The sequence below is a fragment of the Cydia amplana genome, chromosome 6 (assembly GCF_948474715.1).
Source record: "Cydia amplana chromosome 6, ilCydAmpl1.1, whole genome shotgun sequence".
NCBI classification, from domain to species: Eukaryota; Metazoa; Arthropoda; class Insecta; order Lepidoptera; family Tortricidae; genus Cydia; species Cydia amplana.
Window position 1 is genome coordinate 119,541 of NC_086074.1, and position 23,221 is coordinate 142,761.

At 39.5% G+C, this 23,221-nt stretch overlaps 1 protein-coding gene across 1 annotated transcript in view; it reads left to right on the forward strand.

Annotated features, from left to right (window-relative positions):
- Positions 1 to 238: 238 nt before the first annotated feature.
- Positions 239 to 23,221, forward strand: part of LOC134648614 (TNF receptor-associated factor 4) — a 117,528-nt gene continuing 94,545 nt past the window's right edge. The window contains exons 1-2 of the mRNA XM_063503101.1: positions 239 to 619; positions 15,089 to 15,140. Of these exons, the coding sequence (XP_063359171.1) occupies positions 585 to 619; positions 15,089 to 15,140 (87 nt within the window). The 5' untranslated portion in view covers positions 239 to 584. The remainder of the gene's footprint in view (positions 620 to 15,088; positions 15,141 to 23,221) is intronic.

Genomic DNA, 23,221 nt, shown 5'->3' on the forward strand with positions numbered 1-23,221 from the left:
TTTTTATGTCATTATTACTTAAAAGTCTTTCAGTCTCTATTTCCACCAAACACCAAATGTACCACTGCAAATGTAATGTTAATAAAACACGGCAATCATAATTTTCTCATTAAGAACTAGAAATAGTAGGAATGGAAGTGACACCATAAATGCCGATCCTCTCTGGCGATTTTTTACAGAAAACTCAACTTAAACAGGATTTAAAGCATTTTACAGTCGAAGGACATCCGTCAAACTTGACTGAATTCCGTTACTTTAAATATAGAATATGATCCCACCTGTCCTCTGGAAACTGGTAGAACTAAGTATGGTTAATTAGTCGCCGCCACATTGTTTGTGTCGAACAGAATGGTGTCGACCGTCGCCCGGCTAGCACGTAACGCAATCGATCATACGCTCTGCATAAAGAGCTCGACTTGATTCGATTCTAATGCTTTGAGAATACACCCTCAACTCTTCCTATTCGAAAACAGGGCCCAAGTTTTGAAAATAGAACGCGCGAAATAACACTGAACTTTTTTCTCTGTTTGCGGCCAGTGCTTTTAGACTTTTTAAAAAGTTGTAGTGTTTTTTTATTAGTGGCCATGACTCCAGTTGGACTTCTGTTTAAAGTGAACAGGTGAGTTGGCAACTTGGCACGGCGGTGTTAATGATTCGTGCACTAACAAGTACCTATGCATGCTTTGCCTATGTATGGTGGCTCGAGATGTATGGGCGAGCTTGTTTCTATGCCGGTTATGTTTTTAGTAAATAGGTGCCAGTTGAGATGTTGCATTAGTTAGGATGAATATGTTTGCGTATAGGTTGTTATAATTACGTTTTCAGAATTGTTGTTATTATTTTTATAAATATTTAAAAAGTGCGGCGTACTAAAAATTAATTGAATTTCAATAGGTAAAATATAATTATTAGCATACATTAGAATTGGTTTACCTATATTTTATTTAAAATATAGGTATTTATAATTTAAATCAGGTACGGTATTTTCTAAATTAATACAATTAAAGGGTGTTGTATTTTTGTATTTAGTCATATAATGTTAGTCGAATTTTACTCGAAATGTAATATTCGAAGCCACAACCAATAAAATTAAATCGATGATGACTAACTGCCGTATTCGAACTTCAAGATATTCACAAGAGACGACACGTACTAGATCCATTATAGATAAGTTATAGTTTAGATTTCAACTAGTTCTCTTTTGCAGCGCAATTCGAGCAACCAATGTCACTTTTACGTTAGATAGAGTTAGATATGTGAATTGGATCTCCAAGCCATATCTTGTGGAAATCGTTCAAGAGTATCTCCAGAATCGCGCAAATGTCAAATTTGACAGGTTAGTTCTTAAATATACCTATCGTTATCGTATCCTGGCGATGTTTTAAAAGATATCTAACAGATGTCTATTTCAAAATCCGAATCGGGCCCTAAATGCCCCGGCGGGTGTATTAACTAGCTATATGTCAAATGTCATCGCTTCCGTTTTGTCTACGGCCTTTCAATGGCGACCTTTGTCAGGGTCCATGTGATCTTAAGTTGTAAAAACGTACCTACGTATTGTACCTACACATATTGTACCATGGTTTGCAATAAAAAATACAGGCAGGCAAAGAGATTTCACATAAAAAATACAGGCAGGCAAAGAGATTTCACAATGTCCCATTCTTTAATTTCTTGTAGGTACCTACCTTCACTAAAATAAAAGGTTCTACACATAGTCATAAACTAAGCAGTCATGTCGAGTCTAGTTTACTGGTTTTCCGGGACAGACGGACGGACAGACATGACAAAGTGAGATTAATGTCCGTCGGAGCTCGGTATAAATTTACATCTCATCTGTAAAGTTCAAATCAAACCCAAAGTTATGCGTTATTCAGTGGCAGCTGCTGGAGGAGGAGATTTAGAAAAAAACTATACCTATACCCCACTGTGGACTATATGTAGGTAGGTATTGGAACATTGTTATAAAAATATATTTTTTAGTACAGTTACAATACAATCAAAATTTTACTTCATAAGGCAATTTCAATGTAAAAGATTTATATGTACTTAAAATATGTCAGTTAGCCTTCACATGGCCTTCACCCACGACTTCGTCTGCCTAAGTCTTTTAAAAATCATTTCTTACTAGCTCTACAATATTTGAAATGCATATTTTTAATTTCAACGATTGAGCGTTGTGTTTCTTTTATGACTTAATTTATAAGTCTTATTGTACCTATTGTAAGATATATACCAGGTGTTGTGCTGGTGCACATATGTACCTAGCTAATAGTAGATATGAAATAAATAATATACTTAATACGAACTTTATCATACGACATAACTTCCTAGTCTATTCAGTCCGTTAAACCAGGTAGCGCCACTAGCATTTGGTTCGTGCCTTGATCTTTATATAAATTATATCAAGTGTACAAATGTCACCGTGTACGTGGCCATAATTACCGCAATATTTACATAATCTGACGCTCTGTATGAGTGGAGAGAGTGTGTCGTTTACATGAGCGATGTTCGGACTTTACAATTTGTCAATTCACACGAACCAATATGACATAAGTATAGCGAAGTCACGCTCTCATTTTACGACGATATTCTGAAAAAAACATGAAATATGACATGAACCTTATTAACATAATATCTAATATGTCTGCTACTAGTTTTCTTTGCTTGTAATTGCAATACAAAGAAATTAGAGCGAGCATTAGAAGTTTTACATACCTACAAAAGTTTTATTCGATGTATATCCTTTCTATAACAATTTTTAGCAACAAAAGTTAGTAAGAGTATCAGACATAGATATATGTTATCCACGAAGAAGTTCATGCCAAGTGTCTAATAATTTATTCATCACATATATAAGTATTGTTTTAAAATGAGAGCGTAACTTCGATAGTATGGATGGAAGCGGTTTTTTAGCGGCCGATTCAATCATCATATCTAATATCAAATCATTAACAAATTTTACAACCAGAATGCCGCTTACATCGCGTGGAAATGTGAAATTAATCACCCGCTAACATTAGATCAATATCTGATTGCGAGTGATGACTTTATAGTTGATATAACGACTTGTGTAAGCTTGAAGCCGGCAAGTGCGCGTCGGATCGCGCACAACAAAGTTGCGAGGAAAACCATCTATTAGGCCCCGTAGACAACATGCCAGACATTAATATGGAAGAGTGGTAGAGAGACACAAAACGATTCGATGGCGAAGCGATACCGATTGTCACCTTGGCTAGGCCGCCAGGTAAGTCAGTCTAATACATCAAGATCTTTCGCCGCTTTAAACTTTAGCGTTCGTAGACATACTCCACTTAGGTACAGAAGGTTGGTTTTTTTTTATCTTCTGACTGTGCCTGGGTGAAGAATTTAATACCCAAGTATATATAATGTTATCAAGTACGAGAGTCCTATTTTCTTACAAAGTTTTCCCCTTAATGACGGACTCATGCTTCACGCTTGAGTATTTGTTGTTGAGTAGTACCTCTATTATATCTTTATCTTCATTATCACACCTAGTTTGAACATTGCAAATATAGAGTCTGTCTGGAAAGAGAAGATTCGTGGAATGTATTGGGCCCCACGACTCTTCTCTTTCCGCACAGACTCTATATATGTTTAACTTTATAAAAATACAATAAAAACTGATTTTGATTTAATTTTATTTATATTAGGTATTTGTTGTTATACTTAGTTAGACACAATAAAAACTAAGAAATGTTCAACAGTATGGAAGAGGAGGTTTAGGAATATGATTCTGTTTGTCACCCTTCGGGCACGGAACCTTAAATGAAATTTAATTAGTTAACAATCAACATAACGTGTGCAACATACGTGTTCGTGGTTTTGCCATAACAAGCATTTCTAGTGTAACACGTATACTTACTAGCGACGTGATGAATTTTAATCGATTAATCGCAGAAAAACCGGCCACACTTCTCGGGGCGCCTGTGATTAGGTAGGTACCGGCCCGAGCCCTTGATCAGGGTAGAGCGAAATCGGGTTTTGGCGCCCTTCGTTGAAGTTTTCAAGCGTATTTTCCACCCACCCCTCCCCTCGCCACACTCGCGTCTTTTGAAACGTATTTTCTCATTTGCCATTTTGGCGCCCCCCCCCCCTTGGCGCCTAGAGCGGCCGCTCCACTCGCTCTACCCTAGATCCGGCCCTGGGTAGGTATTGCTACAAGTGTAACATAACAAAGTAACCCAGTACAATTAAATCAATCATACATTATTTATTAAGTTATTTACTTATTGGTTACTTGCTGTTATAACTAGGTATGTAGGTTAGTTGTACGTAATTTAACTGTCTTACAAAAAAGTAGAAAACACCTGTCAATTTATGAAGTGTAATTAAATGGAATGATTACATTGATTACAGTTAAATATTAGGTTTCCAAAATGTATATCATCAGCAGTTATGTTTTAATTATATTTGTGGGTACCTATAATGGATTTGCAATTAGGTAGTTTTTTGTTTTATTTACAGGGTGGCCCAAAACGCGTTGGCAATGTTGTTACTGCGGCATATTGTTGATAATTTAAACATACGTTTCCGCTTATGTATCAAAGCTAAAGGAGAGTACTTTGAAGATAATACGTTTTTTTAATTAAATAATTGTTGTTTTAATTTTTAATGAAATTTTGTAATTAAGAAAATAAAGTAAACAAATAAACGTTAAATCCCCATACTTTAAAGTCCATGACAAAGACAGTTGACGCTCAGCAATCTCAGCATAAAACAGATTCAGGGGGTATATTCCTGTAGGTACCTATAGCTATAGCTGACTATGACTATACAATAACCATTCAGTTTTAGAAACTTCCTACTTCCTGGCTCGTACAGTAAAACTGTGGAATGAATTGTCGCCTGTAGTATTTCCGGTTTGATACCACAAGAGCGTACCTACTCCCATCTTAAATGCCGTTAGCGCAGTTGCAACCCCTCTGTTCTTGCAGGTGTCCATGGGTGACAATAATTGCTTCCCATAAGGCGATTCGCCTGCTCTTTTGCTTCCTATATAAGGATATTTTAAAATCGTCAAGCACGTGGAGTTACCAAACCTCTAATAACCAATGCATCAGACATTAGCTAACTTGTCAAAAATCACGCAAATATGTCTGGCGTGATAACCGACCCATCCATTACGGCGAGTTATGTGTTACGTGCTTATTACTGTAAGTATTTGGTTTCCGTCCGTATGTGGTGTGTAATCGTGGATGTGGCCTGTACTGGAAGTGGGTTCCGGGAACGGCCGCTATTTATCTTTAATGCTACGTTTGCTAGGAACGTACGAAGCTTTGCTGAAAAATGATTACATAGGTTGATGGATATGCGGATAAAATGTGTTGCAAGAAAATTTATTGTTTGATAATTATACAGTTATACAACTATACCACAATTATAATAATTAGGTAAACAATAAATAAATGTTTTATATTAATAGATTTACAATAAATTTTTCTGTCCGCCGCGCCGATTAAATGCGTTAGATTTTCGTCGTCGCTCCTGAATGTCTCAGTTATCTATGAAAAAGATATAAAACCTAGTTGTCTGTTTGAACCCTAGTCGGTCTTGTCCTTATAATGAGAGTCTAGGACTCTAGGTGCTTTTCATATAATTTCAGAATAATTTCAAAGGAATAATTAAAATATCATTTCGATCCCCATCCCCATAAAAAAATATGAGAAAATTTCCGAAATTTTTCAATTTGGTCAAGTTTTTGCAATTTTGGAAATTTTGGGCACCTGTCCTGAATCACATGAATACATTATAACACATTCGTACAAGAAGTTGATGTTAAGCTGTTGGCACTGGCAGTGAGTGTGGTGAGCCGGTCGCAGTAACCGAGCCGGCTGGGAACCAACTCAACCAACTACGCCACATACTAGCTACGCAATCAGATGTTACACTCACAGGACTGCTCTGAAGGTTCTCTAGGCAATATATTTTGGAATATGATGTACAGATTAACCACATTTGGTTTGTACATTATTGTTAGCTTATTTAATTTGCTATCATTTGTTACCCCACATGTCAACATGTGCATGCATTAGTTTAGGTGGAGGTGGGACTACTAAAAGTTGGTGACGTTTACTGCATCTGACTGAACTGTTTTCCCACAAGGGAGCGTACTATATGTAGTTGTAGAACCACTGGCAGTGCGTGATGCGCTGTGCCGTGCGCGTACGCCATTATGGTCTATTTGTATTGATATCGCCTTACTCCCTGTTTGATTTCATGCCCATGAGTAGAGAAAGCGTCAACTGTGCACTTTACATAGTTTAACTAAATAGCGTTCTACTTTGATTAATTAAGTATATTTTGGTTAATCACCCTTTTTGTCTGCCTGTGTTATAAATGAAATAGATACGTGTAGATGATACTAGACAAAAGCAAAATTTTCAAATAGCAACATTAGCAATAGTACCTACTTAAAATGCATTAGGTTTAAGAACTGCTTTACTCTTCTGAATTTCTTGCTGGGAACTGTACCAATAGTTGCAGTATAGTCTTTTTATTACTTAAAAGTTACATTTTCAAATAAATTTCTACAAACATTTTATGTGACAGCTATGTACACCATATACATATGTAAAATGAGCTGTCAAAGGGGTCCTCATTCGGCGCGAGGGGTATAACAGCTGTATTGGCGACATACCTGTTATGTCTCCAAACTGTTAAACGCATCAACTACAAATTAAGAGAAGCCAAAACAAATCTGATGACAACTCAACCCATTGTGTAGGAGGTTAGTGTCCACGTAACTGACGTAACGTGACCGCATACCTGCACTGCAGCCCATGAATATGCATGCGACAAACTGTTCACTGGTTACAAGTTACAACTACTGCGGGCGCCCACGGGGCTTGTTTTTCGACAAAAAAAACCGGCCAAGTGCGAGTCGGACTCGCGCACGGAGGGTTCCGCACCATCAACAAAATAGACCAAAACAAGCAAAAAACGGTCACCCATCCAAGTACTGACCCCGCCCGACGTTGCTTAACTTCGGTCAAAAATCACGTTTGTTGTATGGGAGCCCCACTTAAATCTTTATTTTATTCTATTTTTAGTATTTGTTGTTATAGCGGCAACAGAAATACATCATCTGTGAAAATTTCAACTGTCTAGCTATCACGGTTCGTGAGATACAGCCTGGTGACAGACGGACGGACGGACGGACGGACGGACGGACGGACGGACAGACGGACGGACAGCGGAGTCTTAGTAATAGGGTCCCGTTTTTACCCTTTGGGTACGGAACCCTAAAAACTAACACCTTGCTTAACTTATTTAGACTACTTTCCTAACCAGTCAAAGCAGCTATTTTTTTATGAAACCTAATTTATTTGTTAGAGCCGAGGATCCTCTGTGGGTCACTGTGTTAGTTGGTTATGTTGTTATTATTGGGGGAAAACAAACAAACGGAGTTTCTTTTGCATCGATAAGAGCGTATGTATAGCCAGACTATAATGACGGAATCCCAGAAGTATGAAGCGCCGCGGGTAGAGTTGGTTACTACATCTTTGCATTTATATCTTATTTAGCAGGATCTCTTACGTAAAGATTGTGCCCACAATATTTGTAAGTTGTTTAACATTACCTGAACAGCTTATGCATTAGCATGGCCACAGTTAACTCACTATTCATATACCTTATCGCAAAAACACAAGATCTACACATAGTCAGTGAAGAATTGTGCTGTCAGTACAGTCAGCGTTAATAGTAGCGGATAAAACTAGTGATGGGTAGGACATCAATTTAAAATGAGTTTGTATGAGTACCTCATTTTCTAAAATGAGGTGTTACAATGTCTTACTTCAAATGAGGTGAGGTACTAGCATATTTTCAGCGTCGACTATTCCATTAATTCCAACGGCGACAAAAATATTTAATGTATATACATATTTATGTATTCATTACTTCCTTTATAAATAAATAAATAGTAACATTTAATTGGAGTGCAATTCTGGAGGTTAAGAATAGAACTTTTAGGAGAAAGATAATTTTAGAATCAAGTAAAATGAATAGAGGAGTGAAGTAAGACATTTTTGCGGTACGAAGTACTGCGTAGTGTTGAGTCGCTCACTTGTGAGGCACCTCATTTGTACCACTCATTTTGTTAATTTGTCGCAGAACTTCGTACCGCAAAAATGTCTTACTTCACTCCTCTATTCATTTTACTCATTTACTCTCGCGCATCACATTAATCTGAGGTGGTAAGTTAGTCACTTCTATATAATAACTAGCGACCCGCCCCGGCTTCGCACAGGTTAACAAATTATACATAAACCTTCCATAAAAAAAATTGTCGCTGTTGGAATTAATGGAATAGTCGATGCTGAAAATATGCTAGTACCTCACCTCATTTGAAGTAAGACATTGTAACACCTCATTTTAGAAAATGAGGTACTCATACAAACTCATTTTAAATTGATGTCCTACCCATCACTAGTACTGCGACAAATTAACAAAATGAGTGGTACAAATGAGGTGCCTCACGAGTGAGCGACTCAACACTAGATAAAACAACGCGCGAAAAGTATTCGCCATGCATCCTGGTTAGATACTCTACCACATAAGGATATGTTTCTACAGTTCGCGAACAAAATAATCTATCACAGTCTAATTGTTCTACTTACATATAGAGACATCTTTTAAGTTATTAGGGAATGGTAAGTTCATGTAGGGTAAGGGAAACAGTATGAGGATTCCTTACAGCATCAAGTGTTTCTCTTACCCCGTCTAACCTTAGATACGTTGACGCGTAGTCTGATCCGTAATTTTTGAAGCTGACTATACCATCGTGGACACAGTTAACTCACATTCATATACCGTATTGCATAGACATACGGTCCATCAAAAGTGATTCGTGTTGTGCAGTGATTGCAACGCTTGACCCCCGCGTTGTATCTCATTGGCACAAATAGCTGGCTCCGGCTATCTTTAGAGTTTACCCATTACAATGCAAAGGGAATCGTAAACTTTAAGCACTACAAGCCTTCTAACCTATGGCGTAATTTTGCGAAGGCAGTTGTCATACTGACGCCATACTGTGGCGGTGCCAGGGTGAAAACTTCCTAAGAGTATAATTTAGTTTGGTTTCTAACGTCCATAAACAGACTGTTTTATTGTTTTAAAAGCAAATTTACTAATTGATTTTGAAGTATTATCCGAACATATTGCACTTCCTATACTATAAGATGATTTTGATCGTATTTTTTTTTGAGGATCATATCACTAGTCGAGTTAGACAAAACTAATCAAGGTTTGTACTATGGATGGTGATACCTAGACGACGATACACTAATGTAAATGCGTAAAAAACGTCCATTACCATAACTCTGGGAAATATATACCTACTTGTGGTAAAATACAACATAACTGACCATTTAAACTGTTTAAAAATACTTACCCTTATTTGCAGAAGTTTAAACTTAAAAAAAACAAACTGTACCTACTTAATTATTTAGCAAACGACTAAACTGTATTTTTTAAATCAAAATCAATAGAAATAATGAATTATTAATTTATATACTTTTAGTTCCACACGGCGACGAAGATAATTAAATAATCAACGCACTATGATTAATTGCTCGATTATAAAAACGGCCACTAAATTATGCGACTCGGCAATTAGTCTTTGTCGTTTGATTAGAAACCAGCGCACGCGCATTATCATGGGTAATTACCAACAACATAATCTCCTATTGGCTATTCCTGTCCTTACGCTAGTCTATACCCAGTCTAACATCTCACCCACAATCTAACACAGACTCTATACCGTTAACTTAAAGTTCAGAATCGATTGGCGCGTGCCAAACTCATAAATACAATGTGGGTATAAAGCAAGGAGATTTTTTCTCAATCATTCGTAATTAGTCGACAATCCGAAGAAAATATAGTGTTCTTCTCATTGCTTAAGCTTTATTACTAAAACCAATATTCATTGATCTTAAGACCAGTAACAATCATGTTCAATGGGAGTTCATACAATACTGGTTTGTCTAAAGAGAGTACGATTTTATATTAACAGTGGATGCGTGTGTGGATGGTTGGGGGGCGTTTTTGCGCATCTCGAACGTTACCGGAACAGTTTTGTTTAATAACCAGTATAATCGACGCAGTGGATCGTGAACGCTGATTTATTGAGGTTTAATGATAGATTTGGTGACAGAGTTTTCCATTTTTATCGATTCGAATGGAGAAGATTGTGGTTTTTCAATTATCGAGTCCAATGAAGATTACAGTTTTCTATACGGTTCGTTTGGCCTATCGTATCCTTCTCATCTTAGCATTTTCCCAGTTGCATCCGAAAGGAGTTCGGGATTCGCTTTCTGGTAACCGAATCGGTTTTTATTAAAGCTACTGCCATCTTTTAACCTTTCAACCCAGAGAGGCTAAGCTACTAGAAACTATTAGGTTTAGCCAGGTTTCCTCACGAAGCTTTCCTTCATCGTGGAGCAAATAGTTAGAAAATTTAATATCAAATTATATTTCGTACAAAAATGCCAAGAATAGCGTTCGTCACAAAATCGTTCACGACGTTCGAATTCACAAAATCTCCGTTTTAGAAGTCTTTGTTTTGCTAGGCCGCAAGCGTTTTTATCGTATTTAGACTGATTTTGTAAATCGAGATATCCTGGTCTTGCCCTGCAGCCGCGATAGTTTTGAAAATTGACCTTTCTTATACATAAAATAAACCTAGATATTGGAACGAAATTATAACGGTTAGTAAATTGTGTTCGGCTGTTAGCTACTCAGCAGACTGACTAGTCTTATGGAAACATTGAACCGAATTTTTATACCTAAAACTATAAAGTTATACGTGTTAGGAGTTTTCAATAGCAAATAAATTCATATTGAATTTGTACGCTGGTTCATGGTCGTAATAGCGATTAAAACCGATGTCTGATGCGCGCTGCCTTTTGATTTCCTGTTTATCAATTAGATGTAGCCACCTATGCTGAAGTGTATTTTAAATATTTCAGTGTTCCATATCAAACTTTTTGTTAAATTTGGTTTTCGTTCTACTAGTATTAACCCCCTTACTGACTCATTAAGAAAAATAATCACCCACAACCCACAATGTATTCCTAACATGGGTGAATTCAAGGATTTGAACCTCTTTTCTCTCTCTCGTCTGTCGTTTCCTCATGAAGATCGTGGATGACAAGGATTGATCTACACTAGCTATCGCAGACATCGCAATCCATGGCGTCCTTTACAATAGAGTAGATTTTGCGGTAGACGAGTCCTTCAGTTGATCTGTTCATCTGGTGTGAGACTTTGCCAAACCAGCTATATTAATATGGCAATTAAATTCCAAAGCGTTAGAGATATTCGCATACATTAACCTCCTTTCAGCGGCGGGCGGATAAAAAGACGAATAGCAAACATTTTGTTCGTGCGTCTTTCACAAATGCCGTCCATCTTCTATTGGCATAGCGCGCATAACCATCCACGCGTTTTGTCAGATAGCGGCAACATTCTTAATTAAAGCAATATTAATATGAATTTCTGCAAGTAACTATTATTTATTACTAAGACAGAACAATTCAATTATTCCGAAGTAATAACTTTATTACTTACATTACATTATGGTTTTTTTGCATGATGATATCTAGTAATGGAGTCACAAGTTTCCACGCATAGGGTTAAACGAAACTAAGTAGGCAGCGACTTTGCCTACTATTATTTTCAATTCAATAAAGCCTAGTATGTAATGCCTTTGCTTTGGGTGGAAGGTCACATGATTCGCAAAAATGAGTGCCTACGCTAATTCTTGTTATTCGCTCCCAAGCGGACCTCAGGTTTCCATGAGCCATTGCAAAAGGCCGGCACAACGCCAGGATGATGATGATGATGTCTGTAACGTCATTCATCATACGTACCTACGCATATTTAAAGTCCATACCTCGACGGGTATTCGCCCCCACAGTCTAGCGGCGCACGCGCAGATGCCGGAACCCGTCCGTCCGTCTGCGTGTTGCGTCCGATGTAATTGTTATCTACTACTCATTATTGGTACAGTCGGATACTCAAGCGCCCAAGTTTAATAAGCGAAGCTCGTAGTCGTGTATAATTTAAAACGTAGTATTAAATGTATGGCTCCGCTATTTTTAAAACATTCCAAAAATGAATTCGCAAAAAAATTACATATAGGTACATATCTATTATACAGGTAGAAACTGCTCACAACATTTCACGAGAATAGGTTAAAGAAAAACGAACAGCCGTACAGCTGCCGAATAGTAACACGAAGGCAGTTATGCCCCAGATGAAACAGAAATGCTTCGCTCGCGCCTTGCGCTCGCTCGGTCAAAATACTTAAAATGATGATGGAAGTTAAAGAGAGATTTACAAAACCTTAAAACCCTACGCTACACAGTGGCCAACTAGCCCCTTACCTTGTAAAATGTACGAGCAACAGCCGTCAAGTTATGGTGCCTACGCAACATTTTATGATGTATTGTTTAGGTATGTTCTTAGTAAGCAAAGGGTGTATCTGAGCAGCGGCATCGCTTTAAATATGTCCGTTTGTCACTGTTAAGTTAACTTCATAGCCTAAACTAAACCGTGCCTAAGTCAGGGTGAACGGCGTCATTGTTTATTTTATAGCAGCTTTATAATAATAATTAACCCTTTAACGGACGTAAAGGTGTCAGAAATTATGCTAAATTAATACTTGAAGTTCAAAATAATTGTGCTTAATATATTTCTTCTGCCTTTTAAATGCTTAATTATGGTTCAAAGTCCGAAAGATCCTATCCAATACATACCTAAAGGATGAATTTTGGTCAGGGCACCTTATTAATTCTAACAAAATAAAAGTATATAGATTTTTGAAATACATATCGTGAAATCTTGTGCGTAGGGTTCGATAACTAATTATGTATATATAAATTTAATTGTCGATTCAGTTTTTAGAAATGGCTCTAGCCTAGGGCTTCCAAATACCGGACGTCTCACAATACCGGTATTAATACCGAAACTGTCTTCATCAATACCGGGATCCCGGGATCCCGGTATTGGATATGAATCGCTTAAAAATATATAGTTTTATTAAAAAGGGGAATTAGAAAGGCTCACTGGAATACCAGATATGTCCTAAAAGCTATTAGAACAATAAACAATCAATGCCGCCATCTGCAATAATTTTATTTCACACTCCAGGTTGGCAATAATTTTATCCAATTTGTTGACTTCACCTCACCAGTCACATTTGTAGTCCAACTTAACCAACCAGACAACATTTTTTAAAATTCCCGTCAAAATTTGTTTTGCCATTATTACAGTTATCCTTGCTCTTTCGTTTTATTTTTTGATAAAATTATAAGAACGAATTATGTTAATGTTAATGTTAATGTCACTATCATCATATTCATCACCCACATAACTTCAGGATTCATCCACCACCAACAACCAAATATTTATCTGACGCATTAGGCAACGATCTTGTTTCAATAATAAAAAGAGACCAGTTAGAGTTAGACCAAGTAAAGTCTGCAACGATTTTGATAGCATACGCAGTACGCAGTGCAAGTGTTATTTGTTTGTACGCCATAATTTCATAGAAGTTTGACGTTTAATATAACACTTGCACTGTGCGTGCTATCAAAATCGTTGCAGACTTTTCTTGGTCTAACTCTAGATGCGTCTGACGTTTAGTAAGCTTTTTGATACAGCCGAATATAATGGATTTAAAGGGTTTATACTGAGCATTTCCGTCATTTTTAAAATACCGGGATCCCGGTATTGCCTTTAAAAATACCGGTATTGAAAAATGCGCTTAAAAAGACGGGATCCTGGGATCCCGAAATACCGGGATCCCGGTATTGGAAGCCCTACTCTAGCCCAATAATATTTGATTGTGTCGGCGGCTGTACGATCTAGCATCGATTAATATGCCGTCAGTCAGTGCGTCAAGCGGCTGCGCGTGCGATAACGACGATCACCGAGATCCAATCATTATTGCTATTTAATTGTCCACGTCTATCAATACTTACTCACTCCGCTAGAGGATGTAATGCACAACTATCTACTTACCTACTAGCAGAAATAGAAATAAAATTCAAAATAACTAGTAGTTCGCCCCGAACTGAGAACTCGCGGTTCGCCAAAAAGATCAATTGAATGCAGTCGTCAAAGGATAGAAAACCGTGTGCGATTTATTGCAAGATCTGTGGAGCCCTTAATTGATAAATTTAAGTCACCATAGAAATTAATATAAACTGTATCTGTGGTAAGCCGTAATCTTTCTTGTCAAATGTCAAATACTAAATAATATTATGTTTATTTTATTTAGTTTTTATCTTGCTAATTATTTCAAAATCTTAAATTAAAAAACAACATTATAAATGTGTAAACCGAGCACTTTCATTTGATGCCAAACTCGACCATACTTTCTTGCAATTAAAAAGACCAGAATAGCAAGACCCCTCACAAATAGTTGTTTAGCATTTTAAGCTCTTCTACCTCAATAACCTATTGATCGAGCCTGCTCAAAATTTAATGACTAAAATGTAATGCCTTCAACTTTACGTTCACCCAATTTAATTTAAATTAGAACAAATTTACTTAAGTTATTGTGTATCAAACTATCTTCTGATAGTTCAGCTTAAAAACATCGAAATGCCGGGGCGTGCCCCTAGCCAGCCGTGCGTTCCAAATGTAAGAACTTCACTTCGCTTCGCTCGCTCGTTCGATTATAGAGAAGTTATAATTTTAATTTGCAGATATCAGAAAATAACTTTTTCGATCCCGTGATTTTATAAAACGTCAAAAACTTTTGGTAAAATTGGTCGCCATTTCAAATTGTTGATTTTTAGTCCGCTCGCATCGATCGATGTTGAAAAAAAAAACGATGTCATATTGTATAATTGTATACCTACTTACCTAACTGAAAATGGATATTAATCTGAAAACTTGTTTCATGAAAATAAAAATAAAAACTTATTAAATCAGTAAGACAAGTCATAGGACATGATTAGTTTCATTTTCGATGGGAAATAAGTACCTACCTTAAGTACCTTATATTAACTATTACAGGGCAATGATTAATTAGTGTAATATTTGTTTGTTTCAGTGAGGGCCTGTTCACCTGCCCCGTGAATGCCTCCCCCGTCGACTACGCTAAGGCAAGCGAATTGAACATACAATACTAATACTCCCCGTATATTTTTAATGTTCATATACCTACTGTACTTATTAAATTAAGTTTAAGGGCATTTTTCTCGTAGATTTTTTTAACCAAGTTTTGAAGAGGATCGATTCAACAGGAATTCAACTTTGTGCTCCTGGAGGGAATTTTGGGCGCATTAAATACGAAATACAAATTTTGGGACAGCAAAAGTGTGTAATTTTTCCGTTGAGTTACGAAACCATCATTTTCGTAACTTAGGGGAAGATTTGGTGAACCTATAGGTATAACCACCAAATTTTATTAAAATCTGACGTCAAAGAAAATCGAAAACAAATAAAAAGATGGCCCTTAACAAAAACAGTAGCTTACGACGCTTACGTACCGAATTAGTGATAAATGTGATAACTGATAAATTCGATTGGACGAATTTGCGCCCGCGCGGGTGGTCGTCCGTTGCCTTTGCGGTGCCGCCAGCTGCCGCGAGATGGCGCGCATCACAAAAACAATAACTACCCAAAACCACCGCTTCTGTATTTCTGTACCACTTGCTTTATTGCTCGTAAAGGGGAAATTACATACATCCTTTTTCAAAAAAGTTCGTGATTAGAAGGACAGAGAAAGGTATATGTTGTGTCCGGCGAAACGAAAGGTGAGTTGTCAAATCAATCAATAATTTCTTCATTTCTGAAAGTCGTGTCCGTCCTGTAGCGACCTCTTTCACCAGTTGTCTCCATTCCGTCCTGTCTGTCCTCAGCTGTCTTCATGGCGGTCGTTACTGGGAGGTCAGTCAGGGTAACAATCCTGTCGGTCTCGGAGATCGGCCGCGAGGTCGTTTTCCATCTACTTCTCCGACCACCGCCACCAACAACCAGTTTTTCTAAGTTCTCAGGTTCTCTGCGGGCTATGTGCCTAACTAAGAACTCCTTGGTGCTATGCCTAACTAAGAACTTTTTGGTGCTACCAAAATGGAGAGATGTAATTTTTAGCCCCCAAAATCACCACTCTCAGTATCCCACTCGCTTTTAGGTACTGGTCGGTCGTAAACAAACAGATGGCGTTGTTTAAGTTACGGTTACGTAAACATTGTTTAATGATTGTAACTGTTCGAGTGTGAAGATAAAGTAGCAAATGAAATAAACATGAAGTTTGGTTTTTCATAGATAGGTCAGAATCGGAACCAGACATGTATTATGTACCTATTATCTATACAACCACCAAAAACTACTAAAACTATAATTATTGACATTACCTACTGTACATAATGTGTCATTAAAGGTCAGTTTAGATCAAAACAGAAAACCTCAGAGCTCAGAAGAACCGACACAGGCCACACAGGGTATTTTTTTCACAATTTTCGTATCGGTCCCCTGTTATAGTGATCACCTGCATTAGGTACTTATATAAAAAATATACCTCTTAGCAATGGTGATGCTTTCTTTGCCCATCATTTATTTTGAACTAAATTCTCTATCAGACATATATTTAGTGACTGAAATGTAATCTGTTCAGCCGACCAATGTCGAATTAATGTTTTCGGCGGGGTTGTTTTTCGATTAAAACGAGCTCAGGGAAACCTAAACCTCATAATTGGCGCAGGCGTAGGTATATAAATGCTGTAAGTATACTGTTTGCAAACCAAACTGATGACCGAGATCGTAAAATTTCTCATTCACACTTGCCTGATGGTGTGAAAGAGCAAAGAATTCTTATTTATAATAAAATTATTATTTCACCACGATCGTCTCTTTGATTTGCGAATAGTAAAGGCTTTTTTATTGACGGTAACATATAAATTGCGAGTAACGAACGGTATTCGAACAGCGAGCAGGGGTACGCTACACACGCGCGCTTTTTGTGCGCTGGCGTGCGAACCGGCGGAATCTCAAATCTGAATCCCCTGAATAATGCAACGTTTCCAGCTGCCGCTCTCAGATGATGGAGGCGGTGTCATCGGCTTTTACGACTACATTTATAATTGTTGGCATAATTATATATGGCTGATGAATTGTGAGCCTTACTCCAACGAGATAAAGTCCTCTAAGAGTCAGCACGTTGCTGAGCTGCCGAAACCTCATTGAGAAACCTATTGTAAAGATATTGGGTCCTCTGATGGTCAGCTAAAATGATTGTCGATGTTATTGCAATGATCGATACAATTAATAATCACCTGATTTGCAAGCCTTACAGCAATGATATTAGTAGGCATATCTTTAGATATAGGTAGGTACATATATGATAACATTATACAATATGAAATAAATAAAAATTCTATTATAGCGCCATCTACATTGCAAGATTCAATATAACGTCGATTCATGTCAATACTGTTCGTAAGATGGCGTGACGGTCATATGCAGTGGGGCAATAATTTTGATTTTCTTAAAGTTTAATATCATATAGGCTATCTATCTGCATATCATTTCATCTCTACGTGCCTACTTGTACTTTTGTATTATTTGTGGGTTTATTGTACTTTATTAATATATTTAAACACTTAAAAGTTTGTACCTAGTATCCTTAAACATTGTTCCAAAGCTTCCATCATTATTCCGCATAGCAACAGCATTTTACAGACAACTACAGTCAATTCTCAAACGTGCCACCGATTTTTCACACACAATTACACAACACCAACTTACCTCTGCAGCTGGCAAAACTCTGAACTAACTTCGCTCCATACTACCTCCGCACCATTGTACTACAGTAGCGCCACCGCCACGTTTAACCGCACGCACGTATAGGTTTGTTTTCCTTCGTTTGGTCCTTCGAGCCGGATAAAACAAAGGAGCCACGAAAACAAATCTAGGCGGTTTTTGCTTGTGAAGCCATTCAAAGCAATTATTAATTGGTCATCAATTAAAAATCAATATTACTGGATTAGTTGTTAACCTAAACATGGGGATTTGGCACGCGAGATGTCGGGTGCGCACCGACCGCATAGGTCGCTGCGTTTGCCGCGCCTGACATCGGTCGTATGGTTTAGGTACTGGAATCTGAATGAATTATATATACAGAAGCATCTATATATATAAACAATGATGTAGGTATGTAGTTTATAATTTCTGATTTTGGTTTTATGTGTAGATTTATTAAATAAAATATAAATAAACGCATATTGAGGTCAAATTTACACAATTTAACTTAGCTCCAAACTAAGCATTGGTATAAAAAAATAATACTATAATTATAATAGGTATCTAGTATCTACGTACTGTGATTGGTTTGCATAATTCTATATACGAGAACTTTGAACTTTAGAATTTAGGTTCATTTCACTATGAAGAGTGTTTTCTTTTAAATTTTTGCGTAAAATGTCTAGATTTCTAATGGCGCCTATTTCTATGGATTTTAAAATAATACGGATTATGTGTCACATGGTTGGACTAGCCTAGCCATTCAGCGCTCGTGTGACGCACCATACAATATTTATATCTTTTTCTCAATTAGAGTGTCTTTGTGATCTGATCTCTTAATTTGACGCTTTTGTCTACCTTTAAAGTTTTAAAAAAATCCGCATCATGACTTGGATTGGATATAACATCCCAATCGACTGTCGAGCACCATGCTACGCTCTTGCACGTTTATTGCAAGTGTGGACGACGCACCTTTTTATACGTTTACTTTTATACTTTTATTGTAATTTTGAATTTCTTTGTTTTTATATATTTTGATGTTCTTTTTGATACCATTTTTTGGCAGTGTACTCTTAGGTTTCATGAAATAAACATACTATCAGAACCAGTGCGCCCTTTACCATTAACATTTTGGTCCATTCGTGGATTTAAAAGTGATAGTATATAGTGAATTAAGTATGAGTCAAAATTAAGAAATAAAAAAGCAGTATTAATTGTGGTAAATATGGTCGTCACACGATCGGTGAAAGCGGGTAAGAATGGTAACGAAGGTAAGACCGTTGCGGAGAGTGAGGCTGGGCCGTCGAACGTGCCCTCAGCCCCTCTTGTCGACCCGACAACCGCACCACCGGCGCCTTCACGATCCCGTCCCGTAAGTACGTCATCTCGCTCTTCGTCTACGGTAGTGGCCAGGCGATTAGCGGCTGAAGCGCAGCACGCGCGTCGCCTCGCCGAGCTAGAAGCGAAACAACTACGCCGCCGCCGTGAGGCCGCTGAAGCTGCAGAGTTAGATGCACGCCGGCTGGCTGATCTTGAAAAACTGACCGCAGAGCTAGAATTAAAAGCAGAGATCGCCGCCATCGACGCGAGTCACCATAGCTCTAGGAGCAGCCAAATTAATATAGACCAATGGTTCAGTAAGTCTGAAGCTGCTTTTAACCATGAGGAAACATTTACGAACAATGTTTTTTTCAGGGATCTGGAAGCTAAAGCCCCTCGCGCGCATGTCGTGTCCCCTGTGCGGACAGTGACTGTGCGCCGCGACTGTGGTGCCGCGATAACGGCGGCTCCTCTCGAACGCCGCGACTGTGGTGTCGCGATGTCAGCGGTCATTCCTGAACGTCGCGACTATGGTGCTGCGATGACTGCGGCCCATCCCGAGCGGCCCGAGAGAGAAGAAGTTCCACAGTTGGTTAAAAGTCTGGGTGTTTTAGTTGACAGTGTAAATAAAGGCATTGGCCACGCCATTAATCGTGTTCCTTTACCCCGTTTCGATGGCAAGTCGCATTTAGATTGGCTTGGCTTGAAAAAAGCCTTTGAAAACACACAAGGTTCCTACACAGCTGCGAATAATCTGGCAAGACTGAATACTGCGCTGACGGGCGCGGCGCGCGAGGCAGTCGCCGCGCTGCTTGTGTCTGCGCGCGAGCCCAGCGTCGTGGTGCGCGCGCTCGACGCGCGCTTCGGCCGCCCCGAGATGGTGGTGGCGCACGAAGTAGCTGCGGTGCGCGCATTGCCGCGCGTGAGCGCTGAAGGTAAGGATTTAGCTGTGTTTGCCAGTCGAGTTCGCAACTGTGTCGAAATAATACGTTTATTGGGTCATACGGAATATCTGGCCTCGCCTGAACTATTTCAGGCTTTAATTACTAAAATATCTCCGCTGTTGCGAGCTAAATGGCTAGACTATGCCGTTCGTTATGAGGCTGCCGGTCTGTCAAAGTTAGAAAATCTAGCTGATTTCCTCGCTAACGAAGTCGACCTGCAGTCTCGGTTCGGCATAATCCCTGAGCCGACTACTGCGTCACAAGCGGTAGATAGTAGGCGGGCCAGGGATAATGTGCACGTTGCCGCTGAAAATAATTCTGTGAATTCAAATTCAACATCGCGAAATAACGCTAAATTGAATTCATCGGCGACTGCACCTAAAATTAAATCATGCGTCGTGTGTGAAAAACCGCATGATTTAATTCAATGTGACAAATTTAAGTCGATGTCAATCGATGACAGATGGAGTTTGATTAAAAAGAAAAGAGTCTGTCATCGATGTCTCAAAATAGGTTGGCATAGGTTTAATTTTTGTAAGGCGAAGAAAGTTTGTGACATTGACGGATGTACGTTCCGTCACCACGTTTTACTGCACAACCCGAATTACGAGCGTTCCGCAGCTGCGCACGTTGAAGTAGATGATGATGAGCCGGTAGCGGGAACTTCTGGCACTACACCGCGAGCTCCTGCTGACCACGCCGCACCACCTACTGTCGTGAGCGACTCCGCTTCATACGATGTCGAATCAAAGGAGATTCTGACCCATACATCGACATCGGTTGCCTCGGGATCTCCAGCTCAGACGTTGCCTGCTCGCCCGTTATTGAAGATCGTAGCCGTAACCGTGTCCGGTCCGTTAGGTTCCGTGAATACGTACGCCATGTTAGACGACGGGGCCACAGGTTCGTTTATTGAGCAAGATATCGCCGCGCAAATAGGTGCCTGTGGACCCCAGAGGCGCATGAGGTTAGACTGTGTCGGCGGGTTAGGAAAGGATACGTCTGTGCAGTATGTCGATTTCCAAATGAAAGGTCGCCGTGGTAAGGATACGCACTATATTAGTAAAGCGCGGGCGATGAAAGGTTTAGGTCTCGCTACTCAAACTCCCGATAGGTCGAGCGTGCTTAAATTTTCTCACCTTTCAGACATCGCGGATGAGTTTTGTTACGGCAACATACAGCCATCGATTATAGTCGGTCTCGATAACTGGCACCTCACTATTCCTAGGGCTATACGCGAGGGCACTAGGGCAGAACCAGTCGCGATTAAAACCGCGTTAGGTTGGGTCCTATTCGCCTTTGGTTGCAGTAAAACCGCTCCCGCCGAAACTGTCAACCACGCTATAGTGAGCGAGCCCGCGGTCGCGGATGTCGGCGATCGCGCAGTTTTAGAGCAGTTGATTCGCGAGCAGTATAGTTTAGACTCAATCGGCATTTCGAAACACGAAGCGCGCAGCGCTGACGATGATCGCGCTATTCAAATTCTCGAACGTACTGCGTGTCGCCTGCCTAACGGGCATTTTGAAGTCGGTTTACTTTGGAAGTCGGACAATTTATCTGTGCCAGATAGTCGCAAGCTTGCCTTATCTAGGTTTCTTAGTCTCGAGAAAAAGATGGCCCGTGATTTTCAGTATGCAGAGCGTTACCGTGAAAACATACACGACATGTTTCGGAAAGGTTATGCTGAACTGTGCACGGAAGAGCCTAGCGCCAAGGCGCCCGTTTGGTTTTTACCACATTTCGGCGTAACCAATCCAAACAAACCGAACAAATTAAGAATTGTTCACGATGCTGCTGCTAAAAATCACGGTGTTTCGCTAAATTCACTTCTATTAACCGGTCCAGATTTGTTGCAGCCCCTGCTCGGAATCTTATTGCGGTTTAGAGAGGGAAAAATTGCCCTAACTGGTGATATTCGCGAGATGTTTCCTCAAGTCAAGATCCGAGCAGAGGATCGCGACGCTCAGAGGTTTTTGTGGCGCGACTCGCCTAAAGACCCTATCATGACATACCGTATGTCATCTATGATTTTCGGTGCCGCTTCCAGCCCTTTCACTGCCATTTACATAAAGAACAAAAACGCAGTTGAATGGCAGGAGCGCTTTCCAGATGCGGCTCGAGCCATCATAGTTGACCACTATATGGATGACTGTATAGTGAGCTTAGATTGTGTTGACGAGGCCGCAAAACTTGCCGCCGAGATCACCAACATCCATAAACATGCTGGCTTCGAGATGCGTTCTTGGACCTCAAACAATCCCTCTGCGCTGCGTCTACTGCCCAAAGAGAGCTTGGCTGAAGTCCCTGTAGCTAGCAATAACGTAGATGTTGATCTTGGACGCCTCACTGCTCCTGTACGTACATTGGGACTTATTTGGCAACCAGTTTCCGATAAAATAGGTTTTAATATCGGAATTAAAAGAGAACGCGCGCTGCCAAATAAGTTCACAAAGCGTGAGGTATTGGCTCACGTTATGCGGGTTTTCGACCCACTCGGTATCCTGGCGCCAGTAGTGATAACGGGTCGCATCATGTTCCAAAATGCGTGGCGTAAGGGTATCGATTGGGACGAGGAGCTGTCGCCAAGTGACAGTGCAGCATGGAGACTCTGGTTTGAGGATTTATTTGCAATTTCTGGTTTACAGATTCCACGCTGCTACTTACTTGGCGAATTAAAGATTGATAAGTGCGAGCTTCACTTGTTTTGTGACGCGAGCGAGTCGGCTTTCGCTGCGGTTGCATATTGGCGATTCGTCTTAGAAAATGGTGAAGTGAAGCTGGCTCTTATATGCAGCAAAGTCCGCGTAGCTCCTTTAAAACAAATCTCCATCAATCGCTTAGAGCTCCAAGGAGCGTTAATCGCAGCCCGTCTCGCTTCAACAATTTGCGAAGCACACAGATTCAAGCCTATAAATCGTGTATTCTGGTGCGATTCTATGACCGTTTTGGGGTGGCTACGAAGCGAGGCGCGCTTATTTAAACCATTTGTTTCTCACAGAGTAGCCGAGATTATGGAAATAACCGACGTAAAAGAATGGCGATGGGTGCCAAGTCAACTCAACGTTGCTGATGATGCTACCCGCATCAAGCGAGTGACGTTATCTCCAGAATCGCGATGGATTTCGGGTCCTGAATTTTTGCTCTCTACGGAGTGGCCCAGTGAGCCCAGTTCACCAGAA